Source organism: Brachionichthys hirsutus, chromosome 15, assembly GCF_040956055.1.
Source record: "Brachionichthys hirsutus isolate HB-005 chromosome 15, CSIRO-AGI_Bhir_v1, whole genome shotgun sequence".
Taxonomy (NCBI): Eukaryota; Metazoa; Chordata; class Actinopteri; order Lophiiformes; family Brachionichthyidae; genus Brachionichthys; species Brachionichthys hirsutus.
Window position 1 is genome coordinate 616,564 of NC_090911.1, and position 21,312 is coordinate 637,875.

At 46.5% G+C, this 21,312-nt stretch overlaps 2 protein-coding genes across 2 annotated transcripts; one reads left to right on the plus strand and one right to left on the minus strand.

Annotated features, from left to right (window-relative positions):
- Nucleotides 1-1,723: 1,723 nt before the first annotated feature.
- On the plus strand, nt 1,724-6,109 carry crsp7 (cofactor required for Sp1 transcriptional activation, subunit 7). Its single transcript, XM_068748747.1, has 3 exons — nt 1,724-1,806; nt 2,718-2,792; nt 2,883-6,109. Exons 1-3 carry the CDS (start codon nt 1,735-1,737, stop codon nt 4,578-4,580), a joined length of 1,845 nt encoding a protein of 614 aa, XP_068604848.1. The 5' UTR covers nt 1,724-1,734; the 3' UTR covers nt 4,581-6,109.
- A 4,169-nt stretch (nt 6,110-10,278) lies between these two features.
- On the minus strand, nt 10,279-19,869 carry mrpl37 (mitochondrial ribosomal protein L37). Its single transcript, XM_068749017.1, has 8 exons — nt 19,394-19,869; nt 18,558-18,741; nt 17,431-17,546; nt 13,443-13,631; nt 13,191-13,345; nt 12,530-12,661; nt 11,323-11,397; nt 10,279-10,458 (listed from the first exon to the last, which is right to left on the minus strand). Exons 1-8 carry the CDS (start codon nt 19,776-19,778, stop codon nt 10,381-10,383), a joined length of 1,314 nt encoding a protein of 437 aa, XP_068605118.1. The 5' UTR covers nt 19,779-19,869; the 3' UTR covers nt 10,279-10,380.
- Nucleotides 19,870-21,312: the final 1,443 nt, after the last annotated feature.

Sequence of the window (21,312 nt, forward strand, 5' to 3'; positions counted from 1 at the left end):
CCATTTACATTAATAAATTCCATAAACAACGGTCAATAATCAACTGAGATTCAATTCAATTTCAATTCAGTTTTATTTCTGTAGCGCCAGATCACAACAGGAAGTCATTGAAAGACACTTTATAGGATCAGCAGGGAGAGACAGAACCCAACCTGACCCACAAGAGCAAGAACTTTGGAGACGGAGGCAAGGAACAATAAAGGAGCTTGATAACTGAAAGCTCCGCCCCCCTTAGGGACTGCAGAGATACTGGGGAGTTAATTATATTATATATATTCAAAACATAAACTGTTTCATATCAGGAGACCATTCTTATCAAATAAATACACATTTACCTAAGAAAAAAAAGTGATATTTATTTTCCTGTATTGACTAAAATTTCACATTCATAACATGTTTCCACAGTTCTTACATTTGTCTGACAGAGGTCAGGTATCCCCCTTTGCATCGTAAATTTAATTATCTGGTAATACTGCATGTTTGAACGACAAGAGGTCATTTAAAGGTCACATATTATACCTTTTGTCCACAAGTTAATGCAGTTAATACATTTAATAAAATATCTTTGGTCAAAATAGCAAACAGATGCTGCAGGACAGCGTCCCTCATTTCTGTCTCAAACAGATGCTGCAGGACAGCGTCCCTCATTTCTGTCTCAAACAGATGCTGCAGGACAGCGTCCCTCATTTCTGTCTCAAACAGATGCTGCAGGACAGCGTCCCTCATGTCTGTCTCAAACAGATGCTGCAGGACAGCGTCCCTCATTTCTGTCTCAAACAGATACTGCAGGACAGCGTCCCTCATTCCTGTCTCAAACAGGGAGAGAGCGTTGGAGAGACTATGTCTCTCGGCTGGCCTGGGAACGCCTCGGGAAGTCGGGATCCCCCCCCCCCGGAAGAGCTGGAGGAGGAGTCTGAGACCCGAGTCACGTGACGGTGTTGAGCCGAACCACGACAGAACTGATACTACACCCAAACAAATAACAGGAGCGCTTGAGGGGTCTGTAATGACTGCTGATGTGCCGATGAGCTCGCAGGAGGTTCCACACCTACCGGTAGACGAAGGAATATCACCTGGAATAAACATTGATGATCCGGCCTCCGCTTTTAGGAGACGCGGACTCCATCTGCTGGCGGAATGGTGCAAGTGAAAATAATCGTCTTTATTTCACAGTCTGACATTGCTGGAATGAAAAACAAATCGTTTGGAAAAACTGCATCGATCCCTGGGAGGCTGTTGCAGACATGTTTCCGATCAATTTAAACATGTTAAAAGCAAGCAGCGACAGACAGACAGACAGACTGACGGACTGATTGATTGATTGATTGATTGATTGGTTGATTGATTGATTGATTGGTTGATTGGTTGATTGTGTGTATCGGGATTCACCTTCTCATGCCCGCGAGTGTGGGTGGACGGCAGGGACGTTCACGTCGCGACGTGCAGACGTCAAAGCGCGTACATGGTATCCCAGCATGCAGCGGGAGGCCGTCGAGAGATCCAGCAGCTGCTCGTGAGCTGCTCGTGCGCCGAGGCGAGCAGGCGGCAGGCAGTGGTCTCTCTCCACGGCGCGGGCGCGCGCTTCACCTGCTCCATGCGACAGGAGCGGAGCCGTCTGCGGTACCGGCGACAGAAGGACATGCTGCCCGGACGCGGGCTCTGAGTCGCCATTGTCGCACCGTTTTCGTTTCGGAGGATTCCTCCCTCCAGCCTCCGGATCGCACCGACCAGGCGATGACAGCGGTCTCAGCAACCCCGCAGCAGATGAGGGAGCAGCTGCTGCGGGCCATCGACAGTCAGAGCAATGTGAGCGAAGCGGCCGCCCTGGGTGCTTAGCGTTAGCTAGCGTTAGCTTGTTTACTTGCTACTCCGGCAAACTCGAGCAGACGGTTCACCCAAGAGTTATCGATTAAGTCTTTCACTGGCTTTTAGATGGTATGATTTGGGGGTTTGGTAGGCGCAGGCTTGTCTGGTGACTGGAGCAGGAGGGCTCGCTTCCATGTCGGCTTGACAGCTCGCAAGATAGCTTAGCAAAAACGCGACACGAATTCCATGTCAGCTAGCGTGTGTAGCATAGTAGCTGCTAGCATAGCTACCAAAGCGGGTTTATAAACTGTGATGCGTACCATCCCCTTGGAAATGAATGCGCGCATGACTGTAACACGATCTGCGTGATCGCTTCGTGTGTCCGTGTAGGCGCTTTAATGCGGATAATTCCTTGTTCCTATTTCCTAAAACGCAGCTTTTCGAGCGAAGAGCTAGCTAGCTGAAGCGAGTCTGTTAGCAGTAGCCAAATTAGCTAACGCAAGTGAGTCAGTACGAGCTCCTCGACGTTTTCCGCAGGATAACAACTTTCGGTTTTAATTTGTTTCTCAATGCTGCACTTTTTTACAACACGATGAAGACGTTGCTACGAGCTTGCGCTTTGTCATCATCACTTTTTAGCGACCCTGTCAGCAGTCAAGCTAACTTATGCTATGCTATCATAGACACGATTCTAAAGCGGCTAATGTGACTTTAACATGGACGAAGCCTCATACGATGGCAGCTGAATTAAAGAATTTGACATAGTTCATTCAGTTATTTCTAATATTCCTGGCCTGAACCCGAAATTATTACTGTTGAATTAATATTAAATAGTCTCCGTTTTGCAGTCATCATTGTGTTAGTGTTAGTTCTAAAAGAAAGTATATGAAAGGATTTCTATCTCTGCACAGATATGCAACATGGTGGCTGTATTGGAAGTAATCACCTGTCTTGAAAAGTATCCTATCACCAAAGAAGCACTTGAGGTAAGGCAATCGATTACACTAAAACTACTCCTCCAAAAAGAAAGTATGTTGCTTTACTTATTTTAAATTTCAAACGCATGTTTCATGCAGGAAACTCGACTTGGAAAGTTAATCAATGACGTAAGGAAAAAGACCAAGGATGAAGACCTTGCGAAGCGTGCCAAGAGACTGTTGAGGAACTGGCAGAAGCTGATTGAACCGGGTCCGGCGGCTTCGAGCGCCCCTGGGTCGACCAATGGCAGTTCTCACCCCTGCAGGACAGACGCCTCGCCTTCTGACATTTCCCTCCCGGGGAAGCGTGTCCCTGAAGTCAAAATCAGGAATGATGTTCTCTACGCATGCTCACCAAAAGCGGAGAAGTCCAGCAGCCGCAAACGCCGACCGGAGTGCAGGGACGCTGGCGTGCACTTACCGGAGAAGATCTCCAAAATGTCTTCGTACGACGACTCGTTTTCTCCCCCACCCACCAATGGGATGGCAGGCAGCCCCGATGCTCCACCTGAGCAGCAAGTCGTCCCGTCGCCCGACAGGTCTCGACTAGAGCATGTCGATAATGACAAAATGAACAGAATTCCAGTCAACGCTGTGAAGCCCCGCCCCAGCTCCCCCGGAGCGGCGAAGCCCCCGAGCACGTCCTCGATGATCAAGGCGGCCGTGATGCAGCAACAGGCCCGGTTGGATGAAGGAGGGTCGTATCATCCGGCCAGAAGTCCCCGTGGCCTCGCCACCAGTCCGCGGAGCGTGAAGCAGGACGTCGTGGACAAACGCTCTTCGGCGCATGCACCAATAGGAACGCCCGTTTCAAGCCCTTCTTCCAGGGACCCTCCCCCGCCTTTGCCCCAGCCTCTCTGCTCCCTGGCCCAAGCGTCTCATTCTGCTCACAGGTTTCCATTGCACTGGGCTAGCTTCTCAGAAGTCCCCCCTCCCTGTCCAACACAAGACACGTCTGTAACACTGGAATCTCCGTCTGTGTCTCCCTCGTCCTCGCACGCCCAACAGAACATGGAGCTGCACAGACCCCCATCCGAGGGAGCCCCGTCTGTGCCTGACGACGCGGATGGGGCTCTTGTCCAAAACTTGGAACATAAAAGGAGAAAGTACAGATCAAGAGACTACTCTGTTAACTTAGAAGGCCAGAAAACGGAGGACACGACAAAGCCTGTACGGTTAAAAGAACGCAGGTTGACCTTTGACCCGGCCACAGGTCAGATCAAACCTCTGGTTCACAAAGAATCCTCCCAAACCGAGGAGATCCCCACCTTAAACACTGCTGAAGCTAGGCAGAGAACTGAGAGCGCTGTGCAGCAACCAGCTGCTCTGACCCCGGCCCCCGCCCCGGCCCCGGCCCCCGCCCCGGCCCGGGCCCCGGCGCCGGCACCAGGTCCCAGCGCCAATCCTTTCCATCAAACCAACTGGAAGGAGCTGTCCAGAAATGAAATCATCCAGTCCTACTTGAACCTCCAGAGCAACGTGCTCACCTCCTCGGGGGTCCGGGCCCCCAGCGCACACTTTTTCATGTCCGAGTATCTGAAAAGGGAAGAACAGGAGATCAAGGACTCGAGGAAGAGACACGTCCTGCAGGCGGACCACTCGGGAGCGGCTTTACCGGGCGTGAGCCGGGACGTGAGGGACGAGGACGTGGACAGGATGCACACGCTGCACTGGCCCGGGGTGAACGGTTGTCATGACACCGAGGGCACCTGGTATGATTGGACGGAGTGCATATCGTTGGACCCTCATGGGGATGAAAGCAAGCTGAACATCCTCCCGTACGTTTGCCTCGACTGAGGGGCTCGGGGACGTTCTCGTCCTTTATTCGTTGCTACGTGCAGACGAGACGCTTTGTGATTTTTGTTTGTCCACTGTGAGACCGGCAAAAGGCAGGCCCGCTAAACTCCGCCCCGCACCTCCTCCAGTTTGGTATTAAAGGAAGTTGGGTTCTGATATCACGGGCTGCTGTTTTGTTTCTCAGATCGCCACTAAGGATGAGGCTCTGGCTGCAGCGGTTTATTGACCATCAATCGTCTCTTTCAGGCTCCTGGCATCACGATGCTTTCTACATTTTTACCTTCAAATTTTGAATAAGGATTTAAAATGGAGGGCTAAGTTTGAGGGAAGGCCGGAGTTTAGCTGTCCTGTGTCGCCTGCCCACGCAGGCAGCGCTTTATGTGAGATATAAAGAATAAATTATAGATTTCTTATGTACACATCTATTTATTTTGACCAGTTCATTCTTGGGACGTTCGAGCGCAGAAACGTTTCCTCTATGCGTGACGGTTTCTGCCGTCCTAATCTTGATGCGGTTCCCTTTGCGAGGTCTTTCAGGTTGGTCGATGCATTTTGTTCACATTCCATGCCCCGCCCATCGCCCGCCTTCATCGCAGATCTCATGTCCGTACCGTCACATCGAGACGTCAATGGTGTTCAAGACATTCATTTGAAATGTGTTAATTTTAAAGTAATTTATCTGCAGTGACGCACGCTGAAGCCTAAAATATTTAAGAACGGTGAGTCCTGATCCGTCGCTGGATTGAGACAAAGAGCGAAACGTTGTTTTTGCTTAATAAAATGTTTCCTTCTGCGATTCCTTCATCTCTAAAGAGTTTTAGTGGCTACTCGGACTTTGGTCTGGTGCAACTGACAACTCGTCGGTCACTCCTGACTGTTCAGGTGCGAATGGAGGTCGATGCTCCCTCAGGAGTGCCGTTCGTGTCTTCAGGGTTTCAGGCGCCGCCCTTTGAGCGGCTGCCGTTCAGAGTGAGCGTTCAGGATGCGATTGAGCGGCTGCCGTTCAGAGTGAGCGTTCAGGATGCGATTGAGCGGCTGCCGTTCAGGGTGAGCGTTCAGGGTGCGATTGAGTAGCTGCCGTTCAGGGTGCGATTGGAGGCTACGCTTCTTGCTTCCACTTCTAGATGCCGCAGCCTTAAGAGGGAGCGTTGCCTATCGATCATTTATGGCATCTTCTGTTCATTCCTTTCGGTTTCCTTTCTGCTCATCAGCCGCTGTCCTTCCATCACACACGAGGATTGGCTGCTGCAGCCGTTCTGTCTCATTCCTGCCGATGTGCCTTGGTGAGTTGTGAATCAGGATTTGCTTCTGCATAAAGCTCGCCTGTCCATGAAGCCAGGTTTTTGTGCGACGCTGTTATATGCACAGTTTGTGTTACTTCTTGTACGCACTGATGGTCGAGTGAAACTGCGTCGGTGAGGAGCTGCGGAATAGCTGGCAATAAAGAGGGGGTGGGCGGGTCTGGTCTGCCTGGGGCGTCTGGATTTAAGTGTTCAGCATCTTTTCAATTGTTGGAAAATTAAAATGATCCAAACCTTCAGCTTGTCAGAATGACTCTTCTACGCTGCAGCTGCGCTTGAATACTTTAGTCACGCTTAGTGATGAACCTGAGTCTTTCTATCCCTTTGAATAGAATGTTTTAATCACTGTACATTTGTAATTAGTGTGGCCACGCAGTAAACGAGCAGCTTGCCCAGGGCGGGCCCCGCCTCCTGCACACTCGGCTGGGATAGGCTCGGCTCCCTGTGACTCAAACCAGGATAAGCAGCTAAGAAAATTAATTATTCATGAGTAGGTTGATGATCTCTATATATTAAAAACATTTATTACTCTAGGCTCATAAATCGAATGACATTCGTTGCATTTCTTTTTTTTAAGGCTTGACATCGATTCAATGATTGATCGGTGGGGTCGATGGGTAAATATACTGATTACGGTTCTCGATCGCGGTTCTCGATCAACTGGAAAAAAAAAAGTAGTTTAAAATGCCTCGGAAGTTGATCAGATTTTCTGACTTTGAACACGCGAACGGAGACCCGAGTAGTTTCAGTCAAAGTGGATCTGCCGGAGGAAGGCTGCTAATTCTCTGTGTGCGTCTTTTTGCCTTGTTCTCTTGAGCTCTGAGCCATGGATCCAAAGAAAGGCAGCAGTAATACAACTGGAAAAGAAAAGAGGAAAGTAGCGAGAACAACTGTTGAATAGAAGGAAATATGAAAATACTATTTACACTTTTAGGTGTAATCTGTTGTTACATATTAATATAACTGCAGTCATTTATCTGGTACGTAGGAATGGATTGATCTAGTTTCCATTATTTCTTTTGGGAAATATAGTTTCGGTTTTCGAACAATATTGCAGAACAAATTATGTTCGAGAGCCGAGGTTCCACCGTACTTGTTTTGAACGCTGTTGTTGTAGTTACCCAACTCATCCACGTGGGGGTGCATGTCCACTTGCTTCCTTTTGTCTCCATCCGTGATGGTAGAGTATCATTTTAATAGAGTGGGAAATAATTAATCACGCTTTACCTTCACCAAACCCACAACGAATATGTTGCCGTCTATTTTAAATCAAAACGATCTGGAAGCCAATGACGGAGCGGCGCCCCTAATCTCATCTCAAAGGCTTCCTGTTCTATTCTGCAAATGTTAGTTTTTATGGCAGAAATAATCTCAATAGATATAGAATATCAGTCCCTACTTTTTTTAACACGTACACCCCCTCCCCCGCCGTATCTGTGTCTGTACTTGTGTGTTTTTTGTGTTTTGTCGTTACTGTTACTTTTTGCACGACTTCACAGAGAAACATTCCTGGTCTGTGAACCCTCACTGACAATAAACTGATTCTGATTCTGATTCTGATCTCAGTGAGGTAATCTCGACAAAAGAGAGGAGTGGCTGCCCCCCCCCAGCTCTACCAGAGGCCCCCACCACCATGGAAGGGTAGCCGAAGTCTCCACCTGAAAAAGAGGAAGATCTTACCACTGGAGCGGATCCGGACGCCGGTGATGAGCGACCTGCAGCGCCTCAGGATTTCAATGACCGACTGATACGCTTGTCACAGAAATCCAAGGGTCAAACGTCACTTTGAAGCTGAACGCTCGCCGCGTCCAAAAGATTGCCAAAGCTGTCCAGAAGGTGTTGCACGAACAGATGGGCAATGAAAGGACAGTACAAAAGAGGACGTCCATTTATGGAATGGTCGCGGAGCTTGTGATGAGACGTCTGGAGAAGAAGCCCGACTCATTTCCCCGGTTCTTCAGATCTCTATGCACGGATCAAAGGTCCCTAACCCGGGCCTAACCCCTGTTGAAGCCTTTCTAGATACATTCTGTATTATTGTCTGGGCCCAAGTCCCGGCAGCTCCTTTTTGATGATGGATGTTGTTTCTCTTTGATACATAAGAACTTGTGTGTTCACGGGGCATCGCTTCCATATGACCATGTACCCACAAATCCACGAGTCATGAGCCAAAAAACCCTCAGCGAATAGAGAATGTGTAAAATATAAAGCGTTGTTTGGTTTCTGTGAAAGCATGAACGGCATCTCTCTCTCTCTCTCTCTCTCTCTCTCTCTCTCTCTCTCATTATACAGTGGCATAACAAAAACAAATCATCCTTTAGCGCAGCCGAACAGAAATCAAGACTGCACATTTCACCCCCCGCCCTCCAAGAAGGTCTGGTCCAAAAAACACAAACATTCCAGAGACCTGACGAGCGACTAAAGTTCATTCTGAATATTTTCACATATTTTTGTGTGACTTAATGTGACTTCCTGTCTCAGCTCACCTGTTAGTCTGTCCATCCCCGCGGCAAACAGCAGCCTTTCTCCTACGGCCGATCGAATCAAACGGAAGCTACTCGTAGACGCCGCCTTCGTCCACGTGTCTTCGGTTCGTGTGCTCGACGTCCACGGCATTTTAAACAAACGGACTTTTTTACCTGCGCTGAGGAGGTTTGGTTTGTCTGTCTGTCCGTCTGTTAACAAGACAACTCATAAAGGTACAGACGGATCTTGATGTAATTTTCATGAGTTGTTGGGAATGTTACCGGGAACAGATCAAAGGGAGCGGACCTTTATCTCACCACTGGATTTCCTCTGGTTCGGATCCAGAATGAGTTCAGCAAAAAATCTTACGTTCCAACATTGAAAAACACATTTGCGGATTCCAAAATCAGTTAGAAACACACATCAACTCCGATTCAATTTTACTTTTCATGGTTGGTGTATAAAGAACCATTTAGAACCCTTTGATGATGATCCAGATCATGCTGTGAATCAGATTACGTGGGGAATGAGCTGCTTGGCGGAGGTCTGCGCTCTCCAAGTGCTTTTCTAGGAGTTACATGTTTTATTAGCATTTCATGATGTGTACATTGTTGATTTGATCATTTAATAGTAGTCACACAAGTTTTGCATTTACATGCAAGGGGGAAAACAGATTTGTCATAATCTTTTATGGTCAGCCGTTATTAAACTAAAACGTAAGTATTTCTGTATCACAATGGAATTTTTAACTGAATTTTACTATGATTTTTTTTTATTCATTCAACAAAAGGATTTAACATTAAAGTCAAAGTGTGTCTATCTGTGTGATAAAGCTCCACTCTCTCTCACGCTCTCTCTCTCTCACACACACACACACACACACACACACACACACACACACACCAGAGAGACAGGCAGTGGAGTCCATCCATGTTAGCAGCCGCCCCACGCTCAGCTCCTGTCGATGGTTGCTGTGACAAGGCATCACTATCTGACTCATTTTCACTTCTGTCGGGTTCAGTCTCTTCTTCTTCCTCTTCATCATCTTCCTCTGGCCCCAGATCAGCTGACACTCTGGAAGTCATCTTCAAAGTTGAACAGAGAAGATCTCCCAAGGATGAAAGAGGCTCGAGGTTTAACCATCTTGCCTCAAAAACATTTGGAAGTCGTCGACATACGTCTCCACATTTAACTGACTCTTTTGCATAAATTATTTTTGACGTTAACAATGAGCACATGAGAATTTTGAACATCCTTAATCTCTGCAATATTGTGAAATGTGTTCAGGTTATCTGAATAATTCATCTTAATAATTTGAAAAACAATTCTGTCAAATAATCGCGTTATGAGTTTAGGCAATAAATGACAAACTAGTATAAGAACTAAAAACGGAAAGCGCCGCAGTTCCTAAAGGGGTTCGGGTTCGGGTTCCGGTCGGCCTCCTCTGCCGCTTTGGACCGTCGTACCGCAGTGCGCTGCAGGCTCTCACCGCTGGGGGCGCTGGTGTGGTCCATTTTTCGGGAGCGTGTTCGGGTTTGGGGAACACCGGATTGTATTTACCTCCACCGAGGTGCTCGTTTTCGCCGCCGTCGGTCTGTCTGTCTGTCTGTCAGCAAGTTAACTCAAAAACTTATAGACGGATCTGGAAATGTTGGGAATGTTACCAGGAAAAGATGATCCAGAAGAGATCCTGGATTCTGGATCACTTTGACATTTTCCTTAATATTGCAGTCAAAGGAGCTTCAAAATGTGCTCCTCAACATCTCGGTGATTATCGGCTGATGTTTAGGTGTAGGGTGGGGTCCTCCTATCTTACCTCCAAATCTCATCTGGATCTGATCCAGAATGAAGTCAGGAAAAAATATTAAATGAAGATGGCGAGTTGTTTATGTTCTGTGCAGCAGCAGCAAAAAAACAGCGTGAAACGCACTATAATTCCTTTACTGATTTCACTCTTACAGTAAGTAGCATGAGGAAACAGCGCGATGGGGTCGGCACAGGGATCACTGTTCAAACGATCCACGTCTAAAGTCCTACGCCGCTCCGTGGAGGTACAGGCCCATGAACCTGCTGAACGTTTCCGGTTTGTATCCCGCCAGACCGGCTGGTACCTGCAGGGAGACACACAGCAGCCAATCAGAGTCACCGTTTCCGTTTTCTGATCACAGACATCAGAAGAGGGAACGGACCGGGCCGACAACTCAGTTATTACCATTCCATTTCCTGGCGTCATAAAGGCACTCGCCATATGTTATAGTACACGCCATGAAATTAAAAACACATCCTTGTGTTTATTCCTAATTGATTTTACGAAGCAGTGCTTCATTCTGAATTAGCGGTTTGTGAATACAGTATTATAGTATGGTAGCAGTAGCTCAGTCGGCAGGAACTTATCCTTGGTACCGGAGGGCGACCAAGTCAGAACCAGCATGGACCCGAGTGTGGCGTGTGGAGCGGCAGCTGTAGAGATGCCAGTTTACCCCCGGGGCATTGCAGAGCTGCCCTGGAACCAAACTGCCCCCCAGGACCTGCCATCTCGCTCCACATGTGCATGGTCAGCATTATATATCTGCGTGTGTTCCAGGCCACTGTTTATACCACCAGAGTGAATGCTTTTATTTCCCTATCGTTCATTTATCTTAAACCTAAAACCTAAAAACAGACAAAGAAAAACAAAGACATTTCAGGTTAAACGACTGAAACACTAATAGTCAGCACTGGCTCCAGCAGTAATCCTCCTGCTCATGGACTGGTACAACCTTTCGATGATGTCATACTGCATATTTAAACAGGGCTCATCACTGTTGCACGATTGTGATGTCACGCTGATGGTCTTGTTGCCCAGCCGTGGGATATTAAAAGATGTCATTTTCGTCCTAATATTTCTTTTGCTATTGTGGGTGTGGTCATATGGAAATAGCGGTATAAAAGCATCACGGTTATTTTCAATTAAAGAAGGTTCATCATCATCCCACCTTCACTTGCTTCTTCTTGATGAACGGTCGGACTTTAGCAAAGTCATAAAGCTCAACGTCGCTTTCCAGCCAGACCTGCGGAGCGACAGACCACATTTCAGAAAGCTACCGTTTCATTCGGATTTAAAGCACTTTAATTCTAATAAGCCATTATCCTCGTGATGTTGTGACGGAACAGTTCGGAGCTGCTTGCTCTCATCAGAAAACAGAAGCCATCTTGCAGTTACTGCAGTTGCAGTTTAATCGGTGTGTAAACGCTTCTTGCTCGCTCACGGACTCCAAGCTTTAAAGACAATCTTCAGGACTGAAGACACAGAGTAAGAGTCTGCAACATTTCCGGGGGTGCCCTTAATGAGGTTAGGGTTGTCCCTTTAATCATCTTTGGCACATTGAAGGACATTAATACCTTGAAATACGAGTACAAGTAATTCCTTCCTGGACCGAGCTCGTAACTCAATTTGCTCGTATCTCAATAAAAATTTTCTCGTATAAAATAACAGAAAGAAATTAATCCTTTCCAGTCCTCTAAAAAAAAATCCGTCAAATCAATGCTAAAAACTTGTTTTCATCATCATCATCATCATTCTTTATTTGAGCACTTTCAGATATAAAATAGAAAAAGAGAAACAGAATAAAACAAACCATCACTGTAGAGTAGGGTTTGGGGGTAGGCTTATTTATTTAGGGAATAACCTTAGAGAATCACCCACCTGTTGCTCAACCTGGTCCTGTGCATGCGTTTATTTATTATAAATTTCTGTATTTATATATCTATTTTTATTTTATTGTATTTTTAAGTAACGGGGATGGCAACAAAGGGAGGGCAGATAAGTGCTCATAGCAACAGCAAGCACAGCACTGATATTAAACTTTTATTATTGTGTGTCGCCCAGGCCCTCACACACCCACACACACACGCACACACACACACACAAACAGGATTTGAACCCCTTCCAGGCCATGTTGAACACATCTGGGTGCCGAATGGTAAGGTAAAGAAGGTTAAGGGTTAAATGATGGATTTTCATGCTGAAAGTTGGGATTTTCACATTTAAAAGCACCCCTGTGACATTTTATTGGACACCTTGTGGAAACAAATTGACATTTTTGTCCAAAGGGCGAAAGGCAAAAACTCCTCTGACAGGGATTCATTTAAATGTCATTCAAATTAGCATAACATCTTATTTTTAAAAAAAACATGAATTACCTGGTTCTTGATGCCATCATCTCCTGAGAGATCTGTAGTGTTGAGCTGGAACACCATAAACTGAAAGAGTCTACCATTGGTGCCCACTGCCTGTACAGTAATGGGTCGGTCCAATACACACTGGGGCTGGTTCTGGCACGAGCATGCACAAGAACAGAACAGAACAGAACAGAACAGAACAGAACAGAACACAAGCACAAGAACAGAACAGAACAGAACAGAACAGAACAGAACAGAACAGAAGAGAACAGAACACACAAGCACAAGAACAGAACACAAGAACAGAACAGAACAGAACACAAGCACAAGAACAGAACAGAACAGAACAGAACAGAACAGAACAGAACAGAACAGAACAGAAGAGGTAGAGAAAGACAGACAACAATAGGGTTAAAGGTCACTGAAAGCAACACGCCTCCTTGCCTTTTTATGGCAGCATTTTCGGCTGGCCAGCTTTTTGCCCCTATCCAGAGGGGTTGGGGGCAAGACTTTGTGTCAGGCCCACAGCCCACATTATCTGTGGCCCAACGCAACATTTCACCATCAGAATCTCACACAAAAGATGCAACAGTCCTCCTTTTTACAGGTTGTGTGCCGTAGGCTCATACGTTCAGAGGAGCAGATCACAGACCAGTTTCACCTGTGACGTGCGCATCCTTACCCCATACAGTGTGTGAGCACGAGCGAGAGCGTTTCCAAACGCAAACATGACCATCTTGGTCCTGAACTGTTCTGGCCGGAGTGTCCAGTGAGGATCGGCTCCCTCCAGGAAGTAAAGAGTGTGGGCATGAGGGTAAGGGCAGTCGCCTGTGAAACCTGAACAGAGTCCTTTGATGAGGCGTGAGCCGCAGCTTCACCGCCGGCTACTCGCCGAGGAGGATTCCAGTAACGTGAGACGGCTGATTATCCTCACCAGAGCAGTTCACCTCTTCTTTGTACAAGTGGACTTTCTGGAGACTGATGGTGGGGCACACCGGGTAGAGATTTTCCAGGACATGATCTGCCGTGTCCTTCACTTCCTGTTTCCCAGAAATCTCTGGGAGAGGATCCATGCAGTTTTGCAGGAAACCATTCTGACCCCGAATCTGGAACAGGTCATCCCCTGATATAGAAAAACATTCAAAGTAATCAGTATTTTCAGATTTATTATTTCAGACAGCATCCAGTTCGATGCTGGCCTATAGCAGGGCAGGAAGTGAGCTAAAAAGAGGCATCGAGCAGGCAAAGCACAGATACAAGCAGCGCATTGAGGAGCACTTTGAGAACAATAACCCACGTGACATGTGGAAAGGCATCAGGGCTGTGACGGACTACAAACGCAGGGACCAGCACGCCAGCCACGACTCCACCCTGCCTGACACCCTGAACAGATTCTTCTCACGCTTCGACTCTCCGAGCAGCAGAAGGTCTGTGGATCTGCCCCAGCCTGAGGTGCAGCATCAGCCGCTCGTCCTGCAGCTGCACCAGGTCTCCTCAGCCTGAGGAGGATCAACACCAACAAGGCTGCGGGACCGGATGGCGTGTCAGGCCGGACACTGAAGACGTGTGCTGACCAACTGGCCGGGGTTTTCCTGGACATCTTCAACCTGTCCCTGCAGCTGTCCACCGTCCCTGCCTGTCTTAAGTCCTCCATCATTGTGCCGGTACCCAAGAAATCATCCATCTCCTGCCTCAACGATTACCGCCCTGTTGCTCTGACTCCGGTGGAGATGAAGTGCTTCGAGAGGATCCTCCTTAAACACATCGAGGACGCCGTCCCTGCTGGCTTGGACAGCCTGCAGTTCGCCTACAGGGGGAACCGCTCCACGGAGGACGCCGTCTCGCTGACACTGCACTCGGCCCTGACTCACCTGGAGCAGCCTAACACCTACGTCAGGATGCTGTTTGTGGACTTCAGTTCAGCTTTTAACACCGTCCCACCGGACATGCTGGCTCTGAAGCTCCACAGCCTGGGACTGTCTCCACCGCTCTGCTCCTGGGTCAGGGACTTCCTCAGCAACCGGCCCCAGGTGGTGAGGATAGGAGACACCACATCCTCCCCTCTGATCCTGAACACTGGGACCCCCCAGGGTTGCGTTCTCAGCCCTGCTCTGCATCCACTCCACAAACATGGTTGTGAAGTTTGCTGACGACACCACCGTGGTGGGTCACATCTCCAACAACGATGAGACCCACTACAGAGAGGAGGTCCAGAACCTGATGCTGTGGTGCTCGAGTAACAGCCTTGTTCTGACCACCAGCAAGACCAAGGAGGTCATAGTGGACTACAGGAGGTCCAGGAGGACTGAACACGCCCCCCTGTGCATACGAGGGGAAGCAGTGGACCGTGTGGAGAACATTAAATTCCTGGGCATCCACATCTCCTCTGACCTCTCCTGGACACTCAACACCAGACACCTGGTGAAGAAGGCCCAGCAACGGCTCTTCTTCCTCAGGAAGCTGAAGCGGGCTGGACTCTGGACTGCTTGAAGACTTCTACCGGGCCACGATAGAGAGCATCCTGTGTCTCAGTGCGACCGTGTGGGACGGCAGCTGCACGGCGCAGGACAGGAAGGACCTATCCCGGGTGGTGAGGACAGCTCAGGGCATTGTGGGTCACCGTCTGCCTGATTTGGACTCTGTTTACACCTCCAGAGTCCAGAGGAGGGCCAGACGCATCTCCACAGACCCCACCCACCCGGGCCACAGACTGTTTGTCCCGCCCCCATCAGGGAGGCGGTTCAGGACAATAAGAAGCAGCACAGCGAGGCTCAGGAACAGCTTCTTCCCCCGGGCTCTGAAAGCAGTCGTTCCCTTGTAGTGATCTGGGACGCTTTATGCCGGCCCTGTTGCTGCTGCTGCTATTTTGCACCATTGCCTGTGATTCACACTCTCTCTGTGTGTATATATATACATTGTTTCTTAAGAGAGAGAATTCAGTTTGTTATGATGTGTGCCTTAAGCCGTGGGCCTTCTCACGATTTTATTATGTTCGCATAATGACAATAAAGTATCTTGAATCTTGATATAATGTATATAATGCAGGGGACGATTGCCTGTCTTTCAGTCAGTCCCACACTTCCACATCATATACCAGTACACAAAAAACCAGAAGGGTGAAAACTACGCTTGATAAACCGCACCAAAGGGCACCTTGAAATATCAGGAGCAGGTAATTAGGGGTGTCAAATTATCATGATAATTGTGATTAATTAGTCACATTCAGCGCATTATATTTTTTAATTGCGTTAATCTATTTTTTTTATCTTTATAAAATCCATTTTTGGACGTTGGGCTATCACTCCGCGAGGCTCCTGACTATAATACTATGTTGAAGGACAACACCGGTACGTATCACTCCGCGAGGCTCCTGACTATAATACTATGATGAAGGACAGCACCGGTACGCATCACTCCGCGAGGCTCCTGTCTATAATACTATGTTGAAGGACAGCACCGGTACGTATCACTCCGTGACGCTCCTGACTATAATACTATGTTGAAGGACAGCACCGGTACGTATCACTCCGCGAGGCTCCTGTCTATAATACTATGTTGAAGGACAGCACCGGTACATATCACTCCGCGAGGCTCCTGTCTATAATACTATGTTGAAGGACAGCACCGGTACGTATCACTCCGTGACGCTCCTGACTATAATACTATGTTGAAGGACAGCACCGGTACGTATCACTCCGCGAGGCTCCTGTCTATAATACTATGTTGAAGGACAGCACCGGTACGTATCACTCCGCGAGGCTCCTGACTATAATACTATGATGAAGGACAGCACCGGTACGTATCACTCCGCGAGGCTCCTGACTATAATACTATGATGAAGGACAGCACCGGTACGCATCACTCCGCGAGGCTCCTGTCTATAATACTATGTTGAAGGACAGCACCGGTACGTATCACTCCGTGACGCTCCTGACTATAATACTATGTTGAAGGACAGCACCGGTATGTATCACTCCGCGAGGCTCCTGTCTATAATACTATGTTGAAGGACAGCACCGGTACGTATCACTCCGCGAGGCTCCTGTCTATAATACTATGTTGAAGGACAGCACCGGTACGCATCACTCCGCGAGGCTCCTGTCTATAATACTATGTTGAAGGACAGCACCGGTACGTATCACTCCGCGACGCTCCTGACTATAATACTATGTTGAAGGACAGCACCGGTACGTATCACTCCGTGACGCTCCTGACTATAATACTATGTTGAAGGACAGCACCGGTACGTATCACTCCGTGACGCTCCTGACTATAATACTATGTTGAAGGACAGCACCGGTACGTATCACTCCGCGAGGCTCCTGACTATAATACTATGTTGAAGGACAGCACCGGTACGTATCACTCCGTGACGCTCCTGACTATAATACTATGTTGAAGGACCATCCTTCTAGCGGTGCGGTTAGGGTTAGGGTTACGTTCACGTTTTGAGAAAATTAAAGGCTTTTAGGTGCGCCTAATGGTGAAAATACGGTACTTGTATTTCTCAGAAAAGTGTTCTTACTGTTTTTTGATGTGTAAACTTACAGCACTTTATATGGACCTGATGTTTTATTTTCTAATTATTTGGAGATTGACAACAGAACACAGCAACACTCCCCCTGGTGGTCGAAACAAAATGTTGCAGGCAGCATTTAGGATGAGTCGCAAATCCAGCAGGACATAAATGGCTGGACTGCATCTGTTCAATTCTGTTTAAAACAATAAATGACTTTATAAACCTACTTGTTGTTATTAATCAATATTTTGATCTTCCTCAATAATGTAATGAATTTCAATGAAAATACCTCAAATTGCAGCAATTTTTAGTGAGATTAAAAAAGAGATTAATTAGGTCAATTAATTACAGATTATAATGAATCGCTCAAATGCACTACAGGTACTACAAGATGGCAAATTACCTCTCTTCCATGACGCTGAAAGTGAGTATCTCTCAGCAAGCATCCTCCTACCAATAGCCGAGTGAGTGGTCTGAAGAGTTGCACACAGATGAAGCAAGTTGAGGAGCAATGCGTTGCTGGAGAGAGAAATCATACAATCATGAGTGAGAAGACCCTCTTTGCAGATGATGTTGCATTCCCATTCTAAAACCAGCAAACACTGCTTCATGATCATTTATCGCTGGAATATTTACAGGATTTTTTGCAATACAGTCGTCCCTCGATATAATGCGGTTCATCTTCCGCGACTTCGCTGAGTTTTAATGCAATTTTTCAGATTTTATTTTTTGCACTTGAACGCGCCTTGAAGCGGAGGAACTGTGAAATACGCGCGAGTTGCTATTAATAACTTCTCATGTATTCAACCTCGTAGGTTGATCATTAAAATTAAATTCGTTATTTCTAAAAGCTATCATGTTTATTTGTTAAGCGTTTGTTTAATAGCGCTCTTATTCTCTGTGTAAAAAGAGGCTTTTATTTTGTAGGAGCATAAACGTCACGTCCCTTTTGGGTTTTGTTTCTTCCTGTTGATACATGTAGCCGCTGCCGTTCCGCTGTGCTAAGCTATCCAATAAAGCAGCATGAGAGGCTAAAGACAGCACGAGTAGAATATTTGTTCTTCTGCACTCCAAGCGGCTCTTTCCTCGGCCTGCACGCCTTAACATTATTAACAGGAAAACGTTTACTGTACGTACTATATATTTGTATTTCTCAAACAAATGTTTCGTTCTGAAAAGGTTTTTATCTTTGGTTTCATTCTATAATACTGAAACAATCTATTTAGATTAATGCCTGACTGTTAAACGTGTATAAAGTGTGTGGTGAGGGGTTTTACAGCCTTAAAACGTTTATGTACATGTATAATAATTGTAAATAAATAAAGATTACTACATTGCGGATTTCACTTATTGCGGGTTATTTTTAGAACGTAACCCCCGCGGAAAATGAGGGACTACTGTACAATGTAGAAATTAAAGAACAAAAGTAGGTTAATTCATTGTCAATACAACAAAATGTACTGTTGACTACTATTATTATTTCTTAGACCAGACGAAAACGGTTTAGCGCTCATCATAACAACACAGTACCAGTATTTCGCTTTGCCTGGCCGCTCCTCTGTTGTGTCCCAGAAGCGGGCATGTTTAATGGCCTTCTGCACGCGCTCATCCAGATCTGGTATCTGATTGGCAGCACTCTCTGCCAACGAGAGCAGTTGAGGAGGCAAACTGGAGATCATCTTGGTTTTTGTCAGCCACAAAGCCTGACGCAGACCTGGGACAGAGTGAAAGGTGAAGTAACCACAAGGCTTTGAATTTGACTCAACTGTGCAGAATGTTCAATCCACACTGTAACCATCAGGTCATGTGACCTAGAGCATTTAGTGCAAAACCTGATAATAAAAGTGAACATGAACAAATTGTGTTCATTCTAAGAAATGCATAATTAATGGTATATATATGTGTTACCACTAGAGGGCAGGGGAGGCCTGTTGTTGCACAAGTACTATTGTAGGATAGGCTTCAATAAGCATTGCTTCTGCCTATTCCTTTTTTGGTTGTAATGTATATTTAGTTTTGTTTAAGTTGAATTTATTATTTTTTTGTCTTAATCTGACAACCCAAATAAAAATCATCATCATCATCATCATCATCATCACAAGGCAATGGCGTTGCAGCCAGAGTCAAAGAGGCTCCGTGTAAACTTTACGAGCTGTCGTTATTTATAAAAGAACCCAACACAAGACATGTATCAAGGATGAAATGTTAACATTGCTCAAAGTTATCCGAAAATAAAAAAGCCTGTATCCAGTTAGATGACAGAAAACCAATAACCAATGTGCTTTAAATGTACGTAGACGAGAGTACGTGGGCGTCATAATGGCGAGCCGTTATTACGCGCTTGGTTTGCACGCAGCGCGGCTCACCTTCCAGCGGGCTCGTCCTCTGGTGGAACACGTAGCACGGCTTCTCCTTGTACAGTCGCATCTCGTGCGCCGGGAGCGCCTGATAGAATCTCGGGTCTTTGTAAGCCCTTTCCCAGAGCGGATAAACGGGCTTCGCCAAGCCCGGCACGTAGTGCATCCTCTCCCCGTAGGTGATCACACCCAGTCCGGGGATCTCCACCGTCTCCTTGGGACTTCGCGGAGGGGGCCGCTTGGCTGTCACACACCGGCTAACGTTGAAGTGTCTCTGCGCCTGTCGGAAGCTAGCTCTCCCAGGCGAGGCCAACCATCTCCATTCCTTCGAGAAACCGGTTTGAAAACACAAACGGGCCGCCGCTTTTACGCACGGAACCGTCGCTGGACGCATGTTTTCTCCCGGCGTCCTCCTCAAGGAGTTCTCGCTGTTAAAGCTGCTCCTCTGACGGCAGTAATCGCCCGTCAGCGGACACGTTCACAGGGCGCCGCCATGTTGGGTCCGCTAACTTCTTCTGTGATTTTTGACCGTAGAGGAAGGAAAAATTAGAAGATTGCCCCCGACAGGTTATGAGAAGAACTGCAAGTATGCGCTGAGTGCGTCGGTTTTCAGTCATTTCTCCAACCATCCATTTTTACCTCCGCCGAGGAGGTTATGTTTTTGCCGGCATTGGTCCGCCTGTCTGTCTGTTAGCAACACAACTCAAAAGATTTCGGACGGATCTTGATGATATTCACAGAAGACATTTACTCAAACAACAACCTGGTTACACCCTCCTACAGGACTAACATGGGTAAATCATCTTTTTACAATACTGCCCCCTAAGGGTGGAACTGTTTGACTCCTGCCCTCAAAACATGCACCTCTTTGGCCTCCTTCAAAACGGCCCTAAAAATACACCTTTTAGGGGGACAGAAACGGAGATAGTCATCACGACTCTCTCCGGATCAACCCCCCCCCCCCCCCTTTTTGTCCACCTACGTTGTACATATTAAGTGTCTTTGTAATTTATTGTAATTTATTGTCATTTTGCATCTGTTGTGTAAAATTATTATTACTCTTTATTGTTATTTTGCATCTGTTGTGTAAAATTATTATTACTCTTTATTGTTATTTTGCATCAATTGAGTAATTTAATATTAGTTTTATTTGTATTGTTAATTGTGGATGATTTATGTACGAAGGACTTTCAACGGAAACAAGACCGCAAGGGCTTTTTAGAAATGCTCCTCTTAGACAGGATGTTTGACTGTACTTGTACTGTAATACATGCTACTGTGTGACTGTACTTGTACTGTAATACATGCTACTGTGTGACTGTACTTGTACTGTAATACATGCTACTGTTTGACTGTACTTGTACTGTAATACATGCTACTGTTTGACTGTACTTGTACTGTAATACATGCTACTTGTAACGTGGTTGACTCTGCGTTGTGTGTTTCTTGACGTACAACCAAGACACGGGATCCATTTACCTGTGCAACGACATGAATGACAAGTGGAATTTATCCCTTTATCTCCGTTACATACTGTGTGACTGTACTTGTACTGTAATACATGCTACTGTTTGGCTGTACTTGTACTGTAATACATACTACTGTTTGACTGTACTTGTACTCTAACATTCTATCTAATAAATATATGCATCATCATCATCAAACTGTTGAGAATGTCAGGAACAGATTTAATTTTCCAGATGAGATCCTGGATCACTTTAAAATTGTCGTTATCATCGCAGTCAGTGGAGCTTCAAAATGTTTTCCTCTATTTCTCAGTTGATGATAAAGTTGAAGTTTATGGAATTTGACAAGTTCGTGTAGGGTGGGGATCTCTATTATGCAAAACTGCTGAGTGATCCAGATACCTGTTTGGATACAAAAACAATACCGTAGATTTTCACATTTACCTATAATGGAGGCGTTTT